Source organism: Gorilla gorilla, chromosome 2, assembly GCF_029281585.2.
Source record: "Gorilla gorilla gorilla isolate KB3781 chromosome 2, NHGRI_mGorGor1-v2.1_pri, whole genome shotgun sequence".
In the NCBI taxonomy this organism is placed as follows: Eukaryota; Metazoa; Chordata; class Mammalia; order Primates; family Hominidae; genus Gorilla; species Gorilla gorilla.
The window spans coordinates 97284122-97303926 of NC_086017.1; the positions used below are offsets into that span (position 1 = coordinate 97284122).

General features: G+C 38.4%; 1 protein-coding gene across 1 annotated transcript in view; it reads left to right on the plus strand.

Annotated features, from left to right (window-relative positions):
• Window positions 1-9454: 9454 nt before the first annotated feature.
• The window catches only part of CHMP2B (charged multivesicular body protein 2B), a 28631-nt gene continuing 18280 nt past the window's right edge, over window positions 9455-19805 (plus strand). The window contains exon 1 of the mRNA XM_004035920.5: window positions 9455-10158. Coding sequence (XP_004035968.3) covers window positions 10125-10158 — 34 coding nt within the window. The 5' untranslated portion in view covers window positions 9455-10124. The remainder of the gene's footprint in view (window positions 10159-19805) is intronic.

Sequence of the window (19805 nt, forward strand, 5' to 3'; positions counted from 1 at the left end):
CGTAAATTATACCCTGGGCATTGAAGGTAGTAGAAACATCCTGTCATTTCTTCATATGCCAAAATGTCTGAATGTATCAACAATTTGTACAGATTGCTGAGAGCTTGCCTTCTATATCTTCTCTCCTCTCCTTTATTTTCTCCTGCTTTATTAAGACAGATCTACAGTACAGGACAAGCATTGGGTTGAAAGCTGGATCTTGCGGGTTCCTAGTTGTAGACCTTCTGCTGAAAAACAGGTGTGCAATTCTGTGAGGTGTGGCAATTCTCTGTTATGTGTCCTGATACACCTATTTGTAAAATGAAGTCCTTATAGTAGATGACCTCTGAGGTCCCTTTAACCTCTAAAATTTTAGCATACATAAATGAACAAATGAATAAATGAATGACAAATGAATAAATGAATGACAATATACAATTATTGAAAATGTTGATCTAGTTCTGCCTAGTTTGTCTTTTTACAATAAAAATTGAATGGCATTTCTCAAATATGCATTTTTAAGACGTATTTTTAAAGTCATTTGTATGGGTATTTCAACTAAATTATTGAGTGTCTTAATTACATCTATATTTTTTATTTTTTTTGAGACAGAGTCTATCACACAGGCTGGAGTGCAATGACATGGTCTCGGCTCAATGAAACCTCCACTTCCTGGGTTCAGGCAATTCTCCTGCCTCAGACTCCTGAGTAGGTGGGGGACTACAGGCGTGCTCCACCATGCAGGGATAATTTTTGTGTTTTTAGTAGAGACAGGGTTTCACCACGTTGGCCAGGCTGTTCTCCAACTCCTGACATCATGTGATCTGCCTGCCTCGACCTCCCAAAGTGTTGGGATTACAGGTGTGAGCCACTGTGCTCAGCCCAAATGTATTTTAATCATAAACTTGATGTAGATTGAATTTTTTTTTACTTAATATAACAAATATGTGGCTGGGTGCAGTGGCTCACCCCTGTAATCCCAGCACTTTGGGAGGCCAAGATGGGCGGATCACCTGAGGTCAGGAGATCGAGTCCATCCCGGCCAACGTGGTGAAACCCCATCTCTATTAAAAATAAATAAAAAAAAATTAGCTGGGCATGGTGGTGCGTGCCTGCAGTCCCAGCTACTAGGGAGGCTGAGGCAGGAGAATCACTTAATCCCAGGAGGCAGAGGTTGTGGTTAGCTAAGATCGCACCACTGCACTCCAGCCTGGGCAACAGAGGAACACTCCGTCTCAAAAACAAAACAATCAAAACAAAACAAAACAAATATGTATTGGATCCTTAGGTGCCAGATATGTGGAGGATAAAAGAAAAAGACAGTCAGTTACTGAAACATTTAAAATGTGCTGATGGTTAATACCATGAATGCAGCTTTAGCCCCACATTAAATGTCAATTAAGCAAAATTTTTAGGCTGGATGTGGTGGCTCATGCCTGTAATCTCAACACTTTGGAATGCTGCAGTGAGGGGACTGCTTGAGGCCAGGAATCTGAGAATAGCCTGGGCAACATAGTGAGACCCTGTCTCTTAAAAATCAAACAAACAAACAAACAAAAAATCAAAAAACAAATTTAGCTGAGCTTAGTGGTGTACACCTGTAGTACCAGCTACTTGGGAGACTGAGGAGGGAGGATTGCTTGAGCCTGGGAGTTGGAGGTTGCAGTGAATTATGATTGCTGCACACAGGAGGAGATACCATCTCTAAAAACCCCAAAATGATAATATTAATAAATAAAAAAACTTCTATTAAATACTAAAGTGGCTTTACGTATCCATAAAGCAGGTCTTGGAATAAAGCATTAAACCAAGTCTGTTCCAATGAAAAATGTCATGTCAGGATTTGTACAATTCATCTTTCCTAGAAATCTTCTAGGGTTGATCTGAGAAAACATCAGGAGTCCTTCTGCCAAATGAAAGCCAATTAGGTCAATATTTTGAACAAGTCTAACCATAATGGACAATGATAGCAAAGGACAGCATATTCGTGTCAATAATGTCAACAGTGACCTTAATAAACATATGGAAGATGTTAGGTACCATTGAGAAAGCAATCTGCAACTGGAATAGCCCAAAGAATATCATGTAGGGCCAATGAATATATACCTTATTTAAAAACTTAGTCTTATCTATGGTAGGCAGAATGTTGTCCCTCAAATATGTCCACATTCTAATCCCTGGAACCTGTAAATATATCGTGCTACATGGCAAGGGGGAATTAAGATTACTGATAGAGTCAAGGTTGCTAATCTGCTGACTTTAAAATAAGGAAAATATCAGACAATATTTGAGTGGGTCCAATGTAATCCAAGAGTCCTTAAATGTGGAAGAAGAAAGGGCAAGAAAGTCAGAGTCAGAGAGAGATCTGAAGATGACAGGCTGCTGCTGTTGAAGATGAGAAAGGGGTAAGTAGCTAAAAGAATGCCATCAGCTGCTGGTTGCTAGAAAAGGCAGGAAACAGATTCTCCCCAGAATTTCCAGGAGTGCAGCCCTGATGAATCATTGACTTTATCTCAATGAGACCCATTTCATACTTCTGGCTTTCATAACCATAAAATGATACATATGGGATTTTTAAGCCACTAAATTTGTAAAAATCTAGTAGAGCAGCAATAGGAAACTAATACAGCATCCTTCTGTCCCCAAATGAGGGACAACATCCTAGAGAGTTGGGAGAAACGATGTCTGAACAATCTCTCTTATAAATCAATATCCTGTCCCACCTAAAGTCAAAATTGTTCTTAAGACTCTCCACACCTTTAAATGAAGCAGATGTTGACATAGTAACTGTTGTAATCCATAAAGTCTGTTTTGACATGATAATTCAACTTGTTATTCTAAAGTACAAAGTTAATCCTCTTAATACAAGGTACTTTGCCTGTGTGATTAGTTGTCACTATATTAGTCTGGTTTCATGCTGCTGATGAAGATATACCTGAGACTGGGAAGAAAAAGAGGTTTAATGGACTTACAGTTCCACATGGCTGGGGAGGCCTCACAATCATGGTGGAAGGCAAGGAAGAGCAAGTCACATCTTACATGAATGGCTTCAGGCAAAGAGAGAGAGCTTGTGCAGGGAAACTCCCCTTTTTAAAACCATCAGATCTCATGAGACTTATTCACTACCAGGAGAACAGCACTGGAAAGACTCACCCCCATGATTCAATCACCTCCCACCGGCTCCCTCCCACAACACATGGGAATTATGGGAGCTACAATTCAAGATGAGATTTGGGTGAGGACACAGCCAAACCATATCAGTCACCATCCAAAATAGATTCTCCTTATTTTGGTAAAGACCCTGTCTTAATACTTCTTTATAACTCTTCATGCAATGTATAGAATAGGTCATCACTAAATATGATTATTCAATGCATTATCACAAGGAACTCTTAAAAGTTAGTCTCAGGTAAAGAGCCATCCCACCACAGGTATAAATACATATTATTGACAAAATTCCAACACACTGAATGTGTAGGTCTTTGTTTATGAATAGTTGCCTAAACATTTTATAATATAAAAGTAATATTCAGATTCTAACTTTTTATTGCATTCTTTTAAAATGGTGGTTAGCGGCCAAAATTGTAATTCTCACAAATAAATTAGAAACTGCAAGTATGGATAAGCCATTTTCATATTAAACTCTTGAAAATATGATACAATATTCTTCCAGAGTGTGAACATTATATACATTCAGATATTACTTTTCATTACTGCTGCATCTATCAATAAATTCATGGTTATACATTTTAGATATTCTTATATCTAAAAATTATTTTTAAAATTGTTTCAGTTTTTCATCTGATCTTAGGCATGTTTGAGCTTCTGAACTACTTCTTGTATATAGGAGAAACAAATTTAAGTGAAGGTATTTTTTTAATGGGGATATATTTTAAAATATAATAAACTATAGCCCAATTATTGACAATATTTCTAAACAAAATTTGTACTCAGAAATTCAATCATTTATGTAATTTTGTTAGTGACTCCAAGTTGTATAGCTATCTATGGCGTCTTGTAATTTAATTCTTGATGTAGACTTTTTAATTTCTTTGGACTTTTAACTTCTTTGGAACAGATTCATGTATAGATCATTCATAGATTCCTCAGAGTGAGGAATCTCTCTAGCACTACACATTTCGTATAGTAGGTGCTCTATAAGGATTTGTTAGATGACTAAATTAAAAAATGCATAGAAGACCATATAAATATAGCTTGAAACGGTGATTATAAAAAGGCCACCTTATTTGTATGGAAAACGTAATGCCATTGTTTTAGTAAATTATTCATACTTAGTAATAAACATCCAGCCAGCACCTCTCTTAATTCCTATTCATTTAAAACATAAAGTGGGATAGCTATTACAGTTTTATTTTATTTTATTGAAGAACCAAATCCATTACTCCCATACTTACGTTTATTTCTATTTTGTATGGGAGTAGCTCTGCACTCCACAGTCCTTATTGAATTGAAGAGCAAATATATACATATGCTGTGCTGTGCCAGGGGGCACAAATTCTGCTTTGATTTAGTCATGTGCAACTCCTATTAACACTGTGAGGAATTCAGGGCAAAGTTTAGTTTATTTTTCAAGAAGGATCATGTTGTTACATATTCCAAATAACACATGAAGTCTTTTAGACTTTAAAACCAATGATGTGCAGCCATACACATTTAGGGTACTCATTTAGCTTTCCATTGACTAAGTCTCTGAATAGTCTCACCCATTCTTTATGGCACATAGTTTTAAAAGCAAGATTTGACAAGGAGGGAAATGTGCTGAGTTCCTGGAGCTATTAAAGTATAAATGTAAAAATTATGAAAAAATTCCAAATTTAAGGCTTACATACTGAAACATGAAAATAATGTTCCATGCGTTATTTGGTAAGAAATATACAAAAATTATACATGTGTTTAATTTGTTGATTGTTGTCATTTAATCAGCTAGAATAAGTGCTGCCTACTTGCTCTGAATTTGGGTAAGTTGAGAGAAGGGAATGAAGACAGGAAGGGAAGATATAGCAGAATTTCCTTCTAGTTAACCCTCTCCTGAAACCAGACCATCCTCCGTGAGTAAGTGTGGAAAGTAACAATCTTATACAGGTCAACACTCTTCACTGTCCTGCCCCTGAGCAAATGCAACCTACCTGGATACCATCTCAAGAAAACTAACAAACAGCTTACATTGCTGGTTATAGGGTCTGAACACTCAAAGAGTCTGTCTTCACATATTCTGGCTGAACACCTTACTAACTATATAACTTGGGGAAACCATTTTATTTCTGTATTGATTGCTTACCTCTTATTATGGGCTGAATGTTTGTGTCCACCCAAAATTTAAATGTTGAAACATAATTCATATTGTGCTAGTACTAAGAGGTGGAGCTTTTGGAGGTGTTTAGATAATGAAGGCTCCACTCTTATCAATAGAATTACTGCCCTTACAAAAGAGGTATGAGGAAGCTTATTGATACGGTTTGGCTGTGTCCCCACCCAAATCTCATCTTGAATTATAGTTCCCATAATTCCCACGTTGTAAGAGGGAGCTGGTGGGAGGTAATTGAATAATGGGGGCAGGTCTTTCCCCTGCTGTTCTCATGATAGTGAATAAGTCTCACAAGATCTGATGGTTTTATAAAGGGAATTTCCCCTGCACATGTGCTCTTGCATGCCACCATGTAAGACGTGACTTTGCTCCTCCTTGCTTTTGGTCATGATCGTGAGGCCTCCCCAGCCATGTGGAACTGTGAGTTCTCTTTTCTTTATAAATTACCCAGTCTCAGTTATGTCTTTATTCGCAGCATGAAAATGAACTAATACACTTATTCATTCCTCTAGCCATGTGAGGACACACAGAAGGTGATATCTATGAAAAACAGTCCCTCACCACATGTGGGACCAGCTGGAACCTTTATTTTGGACTTCCCAACCTCCAGAACTGTGAACAATAAATCTGTTTATAAATTACCCACTCTAAGGTATTTTGCTATAACAGCCTGAATAGATGAAGTCACTTATAAGAAATGAGATATTTTTAGACTTGAAAAATGATGATTCTCTCTGTGCTAAGCTTCTACATATCTCTAAAAAATTTTTCAATGTTATATAGGTTAATGTTTTATTCTTAATTTTGTTTATGATAATCATGTAGCATCATGATAGTCACTATAGCATTATTAAATATAAAGCAGAATACAGTGTAGTGAAATAGCAAAACAGCTTAAAGTATGCTCAAATTTGAATCTATGTGAAACATGAAACAAATGAGTTGATGTTTTCGCTAAATCCTTACATACATACAGAATTATTTATTGACTTTTAGGTTCTCTAGATCTCTACTGTTCATGGAGATAGATAATGTTAGCTGCTTTTCATATATAAAGAGACTTGAAGTTAAATGTGTCAAATCAACAAAAATGTACCAAATGTATATATACATACTTGTCATTTGGCATTAAAACATTGAAACATGGATAATATGAAAATACGATTGCATATTAAGTTTCTATTAAATATATTTACATTCTAGTAGGAAAATTATTGAAGGGCCTGACAAGACATTCTCTCTGAACCCAAGGAGTTTAAAATTGAAGCTGAGGAGAAAAGACAAACAGAAACAAATCTGCACTGAATCCTTCCAGTACCAATGTTAGACACATATTTCTATAACAAGTCAATTCCTACACAAATAACAGATTTAAGAACAAGAAAGCCATTATTTTATTATTTGTTTATTTTACGTTAAGTTCTGGGATACATGTACAGAATGTGCACGTTTGTTACATAGGTCTTCATGTGCCATGGTGGTTTGCTGCACCCATCAACCCATCATCTAGGTTTTAAGCCCCACATGCATTAGGTATTTGTCCTAATGCTCTCCCTCCCCTTTCCCCCCACCCCCTGACAGGCCCTGGCATGTGATGTTCCCCTCCCTGTGTCCATGTGTTCTCACTGCTCAACCCCCACTTATGAGTGAGAATATGCAGTGTTTGGTTTTCTGTTCCTGTGTTAGTTTGCTGAGAATAAAACCATTTTTTATTAAGGAGAAAGAAATGGGCTAATTTGGGGAGGTGGTGGCTCTTAAGGTGAAGGTAACCAAGATCAGCATCAGAAAGCCTAAATCTTCAATTTGTGTTTTCTGTACTACAGAGAAGAGAATTTCAGCATGAAGATTACTTGAGAAAGCATAAAAAGGTAAAACAGCTGGAAACAACAATACAGATAATACAAAAATGATTATTATGTGATATGGTGTGAATGTACCCCCCAAAAATTCATATGTTGAAACTTAATCACTAATGTGATAGTTTTTAGAGGTGGGAACTTTAGGATGTGATTAAGTCATGAGGGTGGAGCCCTCATGAATGAGATTAGTTCCTTTATAAAACAGGTGTGAGGGAGCTGCCTACCACCCTTTTACCCTTCTGTCCTTCTTGCCATGTGAGGATACAGCATCTCTTTCTTCTTGAGGATGCAACAGCAAGGTACCATCATGGAAGCAGAAAGTAGCTCTCACCAGAAACAAAACCTCTGGGTTCCTTGATCTTGGACTCCCCAGCCTCCACAAATGTGAGAAATAAATTTCTACTGTTTATAAATTACCCAGTCTGTGGTATTTTGTTGTAGCTGCACAGAGGGGCTAAGACATTCCGTGCCAAGCACTACTTTGAATGTTTAATATATTAACTCATTTAATCCTTGCAACAGCTATTAGGTTGGTGCAAAAGTAACTGTGGTTTTCGCCAATTACTTTTGTACCAACCTAATATATGAAAGGTGGGCTAATGTTATCTCTATCACATATGTGATGAAAGAAACACGGAGAGCTTCAGTGAACTGGCCTAGGTCTTAAAACTTAAAAGTCACAGAATTGGTCACAGACCTGGGCAGTCTGTGTCCAGAATCAGCACTCTCCAATGTGATGCTATCTTTCTTCAAAAGCTGAACAAGGAGAAGAATGCACTCATTCAAATTATAACCCGAGGTACCCAAAGAGGAAAAAATGGCAAATATTTCAGTTTCAGAGGAGGAAACTATGTTATGAAATACTCCAGAAAACAACATATATTTAAGTGTATCATGCCCTTTAAATAAGGAGCGATATAATAATACAAAACGTGTACAGGAGAAATGTGGCCACCAACTAATCAGAATGGACTCTAGCTAGACTGGTGCAATCAGCTGAATATCAGCCTTCTTCAAACTATGGGAGAACAAGCTATTAGAGTACTGAGTTTAAATAGTAAATATTTCTATTTTGTCTTTATTGTAATGAACAAGCCCTGTCTTTAGCTCCTGCTGTGCACTTTTGGAGGGTCTTCCATATGGTTGCTCCTAAGTATTTTGGCATTTTCCCAACTGTTACAATTGGGTCAGTGGGGGGGATTGTATAGGAGTAATAAAACAAGGGTGACTGCAGCAGGGAGGAGTACGATTACTACACACATAACAGCTTATTGCCTCTCATGCGTTCAAGCACAGCTCTATGCCATTCATTACAACAGACAGCCAGGGCAAACTGCCATAGAGCTCACTCCAGAAAAGGCCAGGTCTTGAGTGCAGAGACTAAATCTTCTCACTTACATGTCTTCCTAATGTTTCCTCACTTCATCTTCCCATATCGAGAATAACTTGAGGAGAAGCAAAACAATTATATCTTGCATATTACTACGTCATTCTTAAGAAAGTTTTCTTGAACAGACTCTCAGCTAACTTTTAGCAGCAGCAGCAGCAGCATTATCAGCAGCTACGAGGGCTTGGATATCTCAGGAGGGGAAAAAATGGGAAAGGCTGGCCTGATTATCATAAATAATAATCCTTGAGACATGATTCATAAATCCAGAAGTGGCTAATAATATTGTCATTATTGTTATAGTGTCAATATTATTAGCCACTTCTGGATTTCTTCCATATCAGAGATCATATTTATGAAAAAAAATGCTACCATTATTTTTATCCTGTGGAAGGCAGTGTTGCTTTAAACAGTAGAGACTATATACAGGTACGCACGCATAGGTTGTATTTTCCATTTTATACATGCAAGGATTCTTTAAATAATTCATTACATTTTTTCTTTAACATGATATGCAGTTCTTCACAAAAGGCCCAGATAAACGGCTGTGAGGAATTCTAATAGGATCACCGTATAGCCATGACACTTTATGATTCATGATTTACAAGAAATCAAGAAATAGAGTTGGAGACATTTAGACCAGCCTACAAATTTGTGTGTGTGTGTTTGTGTGCGTGTGTTTTAATGTTTCCAGGCAAGAACCTTAAACAAAAAGTGTAGCATTAAAAAACTTCCCTTCGTCCTCGAGATCCCCCAACTCTAGACACTGGATCCCCGGAGACCCACGCTGGGTCGTCGGAGTCTGGGGCCGGGAGCTGCAGGTGAGCGGCTAGGGTCCTGCAGGGGTCTGCGCCGTGCGGGGGAGGTCGCCGAGCCAGTCAGTCCCGAAAGGACCATGAACTCCAGGGCCAACAATCACCGGGTACGGAACTCAACGTTTCCGCCAGTTCCTGGATTCCTCGAGTAAAAACGAACAAACAACAACAACAACAACAAAAATACTACCAGCAATGGGACCGTAATAAATCAACTCGGAGTGGGTACAGGCGGTTCCGGGACAACCCACACTTAGTCTAGGAGCCCGGAGATCCCTCATCCAGCTTTCCCCGGGGCAAGGGGTGAAGCGCTAAGCAAGGCTGATCACTGTCCTCAATCATCACCCAACCCGCGCACAGAAGCCGTGGCCCCACGCTCTCCTATCCCCGCCAGCCCCAGACTCGCCCAGCTGCCAACTCCCCGCGCAGGAGGAACTGGCAGCCGCGGACGTGAGCAAAGCGGCCGCGGCTTCAAACTCCGTAGTGCGCAGGCGCGACACACAACGCGCCGGCGCCGCCTAGAAGTGACTTCTCCAAAAAGTGTCTTAGTTCCCGGTCACCTGAGCTCCGGGTGACGCGGCTGCGGTAGCTGCGGATACAAGCCTTCCGCGGGTCCTGCCTGGCGACCCCGACCTCCTCCTGCTGTCTCTCCGCTCCGCCACCCCGAACCCGCCAAAGTCCTGTCCTTTTCCTCCTGTCCTTTGCCAGCGTTGGGCCGGACCGGGCCGAGCCGGGCCGCCCGGGCGCGGTCTTTAACCATGGCGTCCCTCTTCAAGAAGAAAACCGTGGATGGTGAGTTCCAGGCCGGGCTGAAGGGGCCCAGCTCTGCGTTTTCTCAGCGTCTTTCGAGGCCTGCTGGCCGCGATTCTGCCTACTGTCCCTGGAGGCGGGGCTGGATCAAGTGGTCCCACAGGTGACCGCCCTCGCCGCACCACTTCTCTGCCTCCCTCTTGCTTCTGACTCACCTCACCTTAGGCTCACCTAGGCAGTCTGGTTGCTTCCCTATCCTCACAATTCCCCCACCCTCGGGTTTTCCTCAGCAGGATCCTGAGCGTTTCGAGGAGGCTAGCGGGATGCTGCTGGCCCTTGAGTGTCAATAGACTTGGAAATCTGATGGATTTCTTGTTGGTTTCCTCTGCTTCGATTGTTGCTCTTCAGTTGGGCGATATACTACTTGTAGGCATCCATACAGGAAACTGGCAGTCTCGGAATGGGGAGGGGAGGGGATAACAGGCTCCAGTTAGGAAATGAAGTTGGGTCTGGGTCAGTTGCTTCTTTAAGAACACCCCATCAGTAAAGAGATGTGAAACAAATGCTTTTTCGATTAACCCCAGTAGAAAAATAAACCCAAGGGAAGTGCCCAGATTTAGTTTTCATAATGGATTTTTCTCCCTTATGATTATTTTTTGCCAACTAAAGTAAGAGATGGGGTATATATTGTCTTCATAGAAGTTTAACATGTAAAGATAATTGTGTTGTTTCCCGCATTTAGCTTAATATCATCTTAAGAGGGGAAAAAAGTGAATGTAAAGGAATGTACAAGTTTTATGGTGCTCATATGCGATGCCTATAATGTGTTTATATAACACTTGATGTTTTCATTGATTGCTACCAGGAATTAAGTTCATTCAAGTTATTTAAAAATTGTGTTCCCCATTATATGTTTAGTCTAGGTTGTTGCTGGTTCAACCAAAGAATCACTTCTTTGTAAGGGTCTAATTCTGCCACAAAAGGAGCAGTGGTAGCTAGACAGTGATTGGTACAAATAGGGTGCTCAGTCCAGACCTGGGCGTAACTCCTTCATTCCTTTGTGTTGACTCTTCCAATGCCAGCAAAATTATTTTGGGGAGGATAACAAAGAAGTCGTCTCTGCTCTGCTGCTGTACACTTCATTTCAACACATAATCTACTTTACCTCTAGTTTATCAGATGACATAATACATTTTTCCTTACTCTGGGTGACTGAACATTTTTTTGATTTATTGACTTTTTATTAAGTACCATTTGCAATACCTGGAATAACTACCAACTTGGTACATAAGGTGATACAGTGATGTGAAATGGATTTTATGTGTGCTTTTCATGAGAATGCTGCTTAATCTTTAATATGACACTTTATTTTTTCAGTGTTTTAGCTGCCACTGTTGTGAGCTTCACTTATTTTACAGTACTCCAGGGAGTGGGGGTGGAGGAACGATTTATTTTCTTTTTGCTTGAGTTTTGTATAGTTACAGTTTTTTTTTGTTGTTTAGTTTTATATAGTGAGAATTTACTAAATGGAGAAAAAATGGTTTCATCTCCCTTACTGTGATGTTACAATTAGAGTTAATTTTTTTTTAACAATAAAAGCCAAGCATACTAGTTTTAATCGCCTAATACCTGTCAAATATTTTCAAAGACATAAATCTCAGTTCTGTGCTTCCTGGTGCTTTTGGAAATTTAGTGACTATTGTACTTGAAGTGTAGAGGAGAGAAAAAAAGACAATGGGGATGTGCAATGAGTGTTTAACTGTATACTCATTTGCAGTTAATTCTTCCAAGAAATAATGTTTTTGCTGAATAGACTTATTTGTAAAAGAGTCTTAAGGACTCTTGCTAGGAACTATGCCACTAAATTAACCATATGTGCAATTTCCAAATGTAAATTTGGCCAGCACGTACATTTACTATAAACTACCAAGATGCATACTTGATGTTTTCTTATATTATTGTGTCAATTCCAGTCATTTACTGACATATTAATAAATAGATCTGTATTTTCGTTATTTTGATATAGAGCTTTACTTTTTTTATTCCCTGTTTTATTGAAAGGAAGTTTTTTTTGTTTTGTCTAAAAGGTGACAGCATTCTTGGTAATGAGGCTGTATATTATGAATATGAAGTTTAATGTATTTTTATTTCTCTCAGATCGTTGGATTGATCATGAGCTCTTTTATTGTATGCTGACTTTTAAATCTGTTCCAGCAGTAATGAAATTCTGATATATAAGGGAAATATGTACCTGCCTATAGATCTGGGGAATAATTGAATCTTTTTTTCTGTTTGGATTGGCTGGAAGAGTTATATACTGTATCATTAAAGACTACTGCACATGTAAATTTAAAAGGAAGACAACATTACAGCACTTATTACTATTCAGAGTTATGTTTAATTCATTTTGACACAAAGTGAACAAGTCTCTGCAGTGTATACTTTGCTAAAGAAATTAATGAGAGGTATACCTCAAGAGAAGGGAAGGATTCTTTGGAATTTGAAATTACAGTTGAGTACTACTTGGTTTTTCTTTTACCTGTGTAAGGATATACATATATATAGTGTATTATGTTTACCTACAGTGTTTATTTTCCCCCTTTGTAGATTAATAGTGACCTATTTAGGGAAGCTAATTATGAACCTGTAAATCAGGATCCCACTAGGACTTGTCACAAATGCGCAACTAAACATGCTTAAAAGTGAAGTTCTTTAAACACTATATAATTTTTGTCTGTTAACCTCAGTAAAGACAAATTTGACTAAGCCAACACTGTGCTAAGCATTGTGCATACCATGTCTTATTTCTCATAAAACGTATAAGTACTCATATAACATCCTTATAAAATGAGAAAAGCAAAGGACTAAGTCGTGTGTTCAAGATCATACAGCTATTAAGTGTCAGAACTAGGACCTCATCCCTTTGAGTATTATTATTACTTTTTTCTTATTAGAGATTGATACATGACACAGTTTAATTTTGCTCTTATCAAGCACATGGAATTCTCAGCTTTTGGTAGATACCATGCAACATTTACATTCTTTCTGGAACCAGACTTTTCTTTCGAAATTAGTGGTAGAACTTTACTTTCTAATGGTGGTGGAACTGGAAATAACCCACTCCTGACTCTCCCTGGACGCAGCATTTCTTCGAAAGTATGGCCAGTTTCTTTTTGCTTTTCATCTAAACCTTTTGAAGGAGTAGTGATGTCTTATCTCCACTTCTTTACTTAACAGACTGCCTCCCCCACCTTACAGCAGTTTGCCTTGCATGGCATGCAATGAGATGTTGCTTAGATCATCAGTAACTTCTAGATTGTCAAATCTAATGGCCATTATTAGTGATCATCTCTTGGGCCTATGTTTTGCATTTGATCCTGATAATTAATTTATTCTCTGAAATTCCCTCTCTTAACTTCCAAGACATAGCACTCTCTTAATTTTCCTCAAATTCCTCTGACCACTCCTTTCTTTCTCCTTTCCGTATTTATTTTATTTTTTTTTCTTTTTCTTAAACCTACCCGTTATATGTTAGTGTTCTTCTTGGTTCCTTCCTACGCTACCACTGTTCTAACTGCATTCTCTCCCTGCATGATCTTATTTACTCCTATTTTAATTGTAACTTAAGTACTGATGGATCCCAAATTTGCGTCTCTAGATGTATTTTTGAGTTTCAGGCCAGATATCCAACAATTTGCTAAATATCTGTACCTAGGTGTCTCACAGTACCTCAAACTCAAGATCCCAAACAGAACTCATCATCATATCCTTTGAGGTATCCTCTTCCAGTGTTGACAGTGCTTGATGTTGCCTTCTACCATCGACTAATTACCAAGTCATGCTTCTTTCGCTTCTTAAATATTGGACGCATAGGATCTTCCTCTCTGTGTCTGCAACTCTTTCCTCTATTCAGATCCTACTTACCTTGCACTTTACGATATCACCTTTTTGGTTTTCTTTCCTGTAGCTTCATAGCCCTTAAATCCTTCATCCACAAAGTTGGGTATGTGATTAAAACTTGAACCCAAATCTGACTATGTTACTCCTCAGTGTAAACCCCTTTATGAAATCTCTGGCACCAACAGGATCCACTGTGAGTGTTTTAATAATGCGTGTATGGCTCTCCTTGAACGGCCCTTCCCTTTCTTTCTAGCCATGTCTCTGGACATTTTAGCATCCAGCAGCACTGTTCTTCTGTTCATTGTTATCTCCCATACTCTTTCTCACCCTGACATATTTTTGCTTTTGATGCTCTTATGCCTAGAATTCCCTTTTTCTCTTCCTCTAGCTAAGCTGAACTATCCTAGGTTTATTTCTTCTCAAAGTCTCTATGAAGTACTCCTTATGTTCCCCTTTTGTGGCATTTCTTTCTGACTTGGATTCGCTAGAACCATAGTAGACCCTCCTGCACTTTCAAAGTTGGATAATGCTTATTCTGAGTCTCTTCTACATTCCATATTTGTAAGGGGCTTCAGAGTCTTCAGCAGAAATGAAAATATATCTGCAAGAGTTTCTAATTTAGAGATTAAATATCTAAAATAATATCATTTACTAACCAAAGTAGTGTTCCAGTATCCAGGGCTTAGAAGAGTCTGGATCCACACTTTGCCACCCACTGTGAACTTTGGTGCAAGTTAGAGGTAATTTGAAGAACACTACAGAGAGAAGAGGAACAAAGCTTCTTGGCTTTTGCCTCATTGGGATGATATTTGTATATGCTAGTTGTCTAGAGTTCAGAAACTGTGAGGTTTTGACTAAGTTGGGATAAATCCCCTTTCAATGTATTAGTTATGATGCCACATTTCTGATGTTAAAAGGAAATAAAATGGAATACCCTTCAGAAACATTTTTTCTGTATTCCAGAATAAAATACACTATTCTCATGGTGGTACCTGCAGAATTCAGATCTTTCCCAGGATGCTGTGTGTTCCTTTAGTGCTCCTTATTCTGGATATTTAAAAAACTCAAATTTTACTTTCTGCTTAACCCCTACATTCTTGACATACCAAAGAAAAATAATTGAACATGGGATTGAGGAACACAGTATACTCTTCTGAGCATTTTCTTAGAAAAACATTCTCCCTACTTTTAGAACAGATATTTCTGTAGGAAAAATGTGTTCCCTCTGTATTTCTGCATCCCCAGCATGACACCAATGATAGACATTTCCTTTCTGGCTACCATTTCCTATCTTCAGGTCCATTGGCCTGTGAGGCTTTTCTTCCAGGACACATTGCCTCTCATTCTCTCATTTATCTAAGATGAAAAATGTGCTTTGACAGTTTTCTGAACTGCAGTTTTATTGATGATGTTACTAAAGCCTTTGCCACTGAGGACCAAACGAGACTCAAAAGTCTACTGACATGTGCCCATCTCAAAACCATCTTTTAGCTCTTGAAAACCACTGGCATTTTTATGTTTATAAATTGGTTCACATGAACTCCTCAGGGCTTGAGTGACTTTTGAGAGTTACTAGTAGGAGAAAAAAATTATTTTTGCTACCGCATATGCTACTGTAGGGCTTGGCTTGACTCCCCAATTTCTCTTCAGTATTTTGCCTCTTCCAAGTCCTGTTGTTTTTCAGTTTAAACCTGGTTCTTAAGTTAGTTGGCTCTCTTGACGATGTATAGGTAGAATAAAGCTGTTGGCATGATCCCCCTTTGTTCTTTTTGTTTTCTATAGTTGCCTTTTGTTTTCTTTTTACCGTGTATTAGAACTGATTAGTTAAGCTGATAATATTTGTCCCTGAGTGTCAGATATACCATTCCCAAAACCTGGGAAGCAAATTTGGTTTGCATATCAAATTCTAATTACTTTGTACCCACTCTCACTGTCATTTTCCTTCTGCGTTTGAGTAAATCTTGTTCCTAGAACCAGAACTTTCTGCATAGTGACCTTTAATATTTCTTTTTAATGCCTTAGCTTTTGAGTTTGTCATACTTTTGCAGTTTTTTTTTCCTCTTCATCAAGTCAAGATGAAACATCCTTACGTAGCCAGGGCTTCTTTTCACTTTACTGTTCATTGGCAAGCTCCATCATGCCTAGTTAGCTGAATTGACGCTCACTCTGGGCTTTTCTTATATCCATAGCACAATCAGGGTTTGTCCAGTGCTGTTACCAGTGTCACAGTGCTCACTATTCCCACTGACACTAGCTGTTACAGAGCTTGCAGGTAAAGTCTAAAGTAGAAGCTACCTCTTCCCTGGAGATCTTGATACCTTAAAACCAGTTAATGGAGATTATAAAGTAGGATGTGGGAACATTTTGTTTCTATCTCAATTGATATGATGATTAGGTTTAGAGTAACTGATAGGCAATAAAATCAATAGATAAAAATGTATTTTCTCAAAAGAAATACATTTAATAGTAGGAAATTTGGCTTATTAGATTAAAAAGTCTGTTATGACCTTATAGTGAAAAACACAGCATACAGTATAGTGGCTACTTGTCTAGTAGATCAGCTTGAATCCTGCTGACCGATGGTGATTTGCATACTGTTCCAGCATTCTTGAGGCATTCATCCTGAACTGCCTTGCAAACTTGAGATAGCTCCCCACCTTCCCCCAAAAGAAAGGCACTTTAAATAGTATTACTCACAAATTAATGAATGTCCATATTTATACTTGATAATTACTTTTTACTTTTATCCTCAAATGTACAAATTATATCTGAATTAATGGTAGGGAGGACAGGCATGATTCAAGTTGGGGCTTGGCCTCAAACCCCAAGTAGAGAATTCTGGTGAGCTAGACTGGACCACATGGGAGACCTTTTTTGTTTTGTTTTTATTTTTTATTTTTTGACTTTTTATTTTTTGTAAGCAGATAAACCATATTGACTCAGAACCAAAAAAGGCAGAAACACCTTGTGTCTCTTAAGTCCAAGATTTAAGTCTATGATCTTATCACTCTACTGTAGACCTGTGTATTTCCTTCAGTAAGAAGAGCCTGAAAGACTTGAGATAGGCTTTTAATGCCCAGAGTGGAGCCGGCCTGGGTGGCCTTTTCTAAGTGTTGTGCTGGGCATGGGTGAAAAGAGGGTGGTGGATGAATCAAGCTTCCAGACACTTTTTATCTCACTGAATGGTAAGAGAGAGAATATACCATATCATATCCATGTACCTTTGGCATTTTTACAGTGTGAAGTTTTCTGTTACCACCTATTATGATGTCTTTGAAACAAACCACAAGGTAGATGAAGTCCTAGAGAATGAAAAATTCAGTGTACACCTTTATCTGCCTGAAGAAAGAAGCAGAGGATAGACAGGAGTCAAGCACTCCATCACTCTTAGGTGGCAGCAGTACCCTGTACATGTTTCTGTCATGATCTTGCCTCACATTGAAAAATCGGGAAAGTAGAAAGTTATAAGGAAAACAGCCAATTATTTCAATGTTCCACATTTCCATTGTAGAAAGCTACCTATCATGTTTCAGATTTTACTATTGTTAAATTATCTTTTTTGACAACTGATTTTGTTTTACATTTTAAAGACATGTGTTAAATATGCCTGTAAGAGGAATCCTTTCACATTTCAATGTATATGTTTGTACTCCCATAGATCGCTAGTAAGTATGATATATTGGGATGCTATTTGCATGAAGAAAGGTGGGACTACAAACAAGCAAATAAATGAATATATGTATTCCCTTCTCTTAAAGAGATTGTAATCTTGGGATGGAATCATACCTACTAAGAAATAAATCTAGTGGATAATAAATTTGGCTGTAAAAACATTAAAATTGCCTCAGACCGTTCTCATATTATTCCTTCTGAATTATCTAGAAGACCAAATTATTAAATGTGGATTTAATATAGAGATTGTTTTAAAAAGAGAAGAGTAATATGTTAGTTTTATAGTATATTTCTATTGTCTCGTATGAAAATATGTTTTACTGTCTTTTCCTACTTACCATAATATGTTTTAAGGTGTTGTGATTATGTTTTAGTATGTAACATTAGCCGCTCTGAGTTTATAGCTTAGAACTGTTTAAATATTAATAGGCCTATTAACAACTACGAGGCTGTGGAATATGCAGTAGTTAATTTTCTTTATTTTTCCTTTTATGATATACAGTGACATGATACATATAGTTACATTAAATTGAGAAAAGTTAAAGCAAACTATTTTAATTAAATTACATGTTTTGTTGAATTCTCATGTGATAATACTTGTTTTTCAGTAAAGATTGCTATATCTAGCCTTGACTCTGATTCTCAGACACCTATTGGGTGTTCAGCAATTCAGTTCACTTCTGATGGTAATTATCTAGAGTTAGGGCAGACCCTATAGGTGAAAGACAGTCCCACAAGACTGCCCTATTTCAGATGACACTTGAAAGACGCAGGTTGTGCTTCTGGTGAGTACTTCTGACTGACCAGGGTTTTCCTACAACTTCATCTTCAACTTTGATAATTCACTAGGACAACTCTCAGAACTCATCAGAGTGCTTTATTTACTGTTACTGGTTTATTTTAAAGTATACAGTTAGTAATAGCCAAATGGAAGTGATCCATAGGTCAAGGGTCGAAGGTGGAGGACAGAGCTCCCATGCCCTCTCTGTGTGTGCCATCTTCCTAGCATATCAGTGTGTTCACCAATTGAGAGGTTCTCTGAATCTCTTAGGTAAGGTTTTTTTATAACCTAATCTCAAGCACCCACCTCTCCTGACATATGGGGGTGGAGTTAAAAGTTCCCACCCTTTAGTCAAGTGTTTGGTCTTTCTGGTGACCAACCTCATTCTGAGGCTATCAGCTACCCTCCCACACCTACCCCATATACTCAGATATGGTACAAGGAAGCTTGTTGTGAATAACAAAAGACATTCCTATCATTCAGGAAATTCCAAGGGTTTTAGGCCCTCTGTGCCAGGCACCCAGGATGAAGACCACATTTATATTTTTAATATCACCCTCGTAATGAAAAAAAATGTATGTAGATAGAATTTTAGATCTTAACTTTCAGCAGTTGCTGTACACCTGTGTCAATTATCTGGCCACAGTTTTAACTTCTGAGTATAGTGGCTTGTCTTTCTGAGCAGTACTGTTGTAGCTTGTATAAGACCATCATCACCACCGGGCATGGTGGCTCACACTTGTAATCCCAGCACTTTGGGAGGCCGAGGCGGTTGGATCACCTGAGGTCAGAAGTTCGAGATCAGCCTGGCCAACATGGTGAAACCCCGTATCTACTAAAAATACCTAAAAATACAAAAATTAGCCAGGCATGGTGGCGCATGCCTGTAATCTCAGCTACTTGGGAAGCTGACGCAGGAGAATCGCTTGAACCTGGGAGGCGAACCGAGATCGTGCCGTTGTACTCCAGTCTAGGTGACAAGAGCGAAACTCCGTCTCAAAACAAAACAAAACAAAACATCACTATCTGATACTGACAATTCATCTTATACTAGTTGAGTTTAGGGAGTCCTTAGTCCTTAGTACACAAAGGGGTTGTACTCCAGAAGTTCATTTATTATTTGAGTTTAAAAATTAGAGCACATTTTCTATGGAAACAGTGGGGTAAGTGGTAAATGTTTTTTATATCAGTCCATTGGCTTTGACAAAATAGGGAAGTAAGTCCAAAAGAGGATCGGGTGTGTTTGGGTGTTGGCGGATGAAGAGGTTCGTGATTCCTTTGAAAGACAGGGAAATGAGAGCATTTTTCTTATTTGGGGTCAGCCTATAGATGTCTG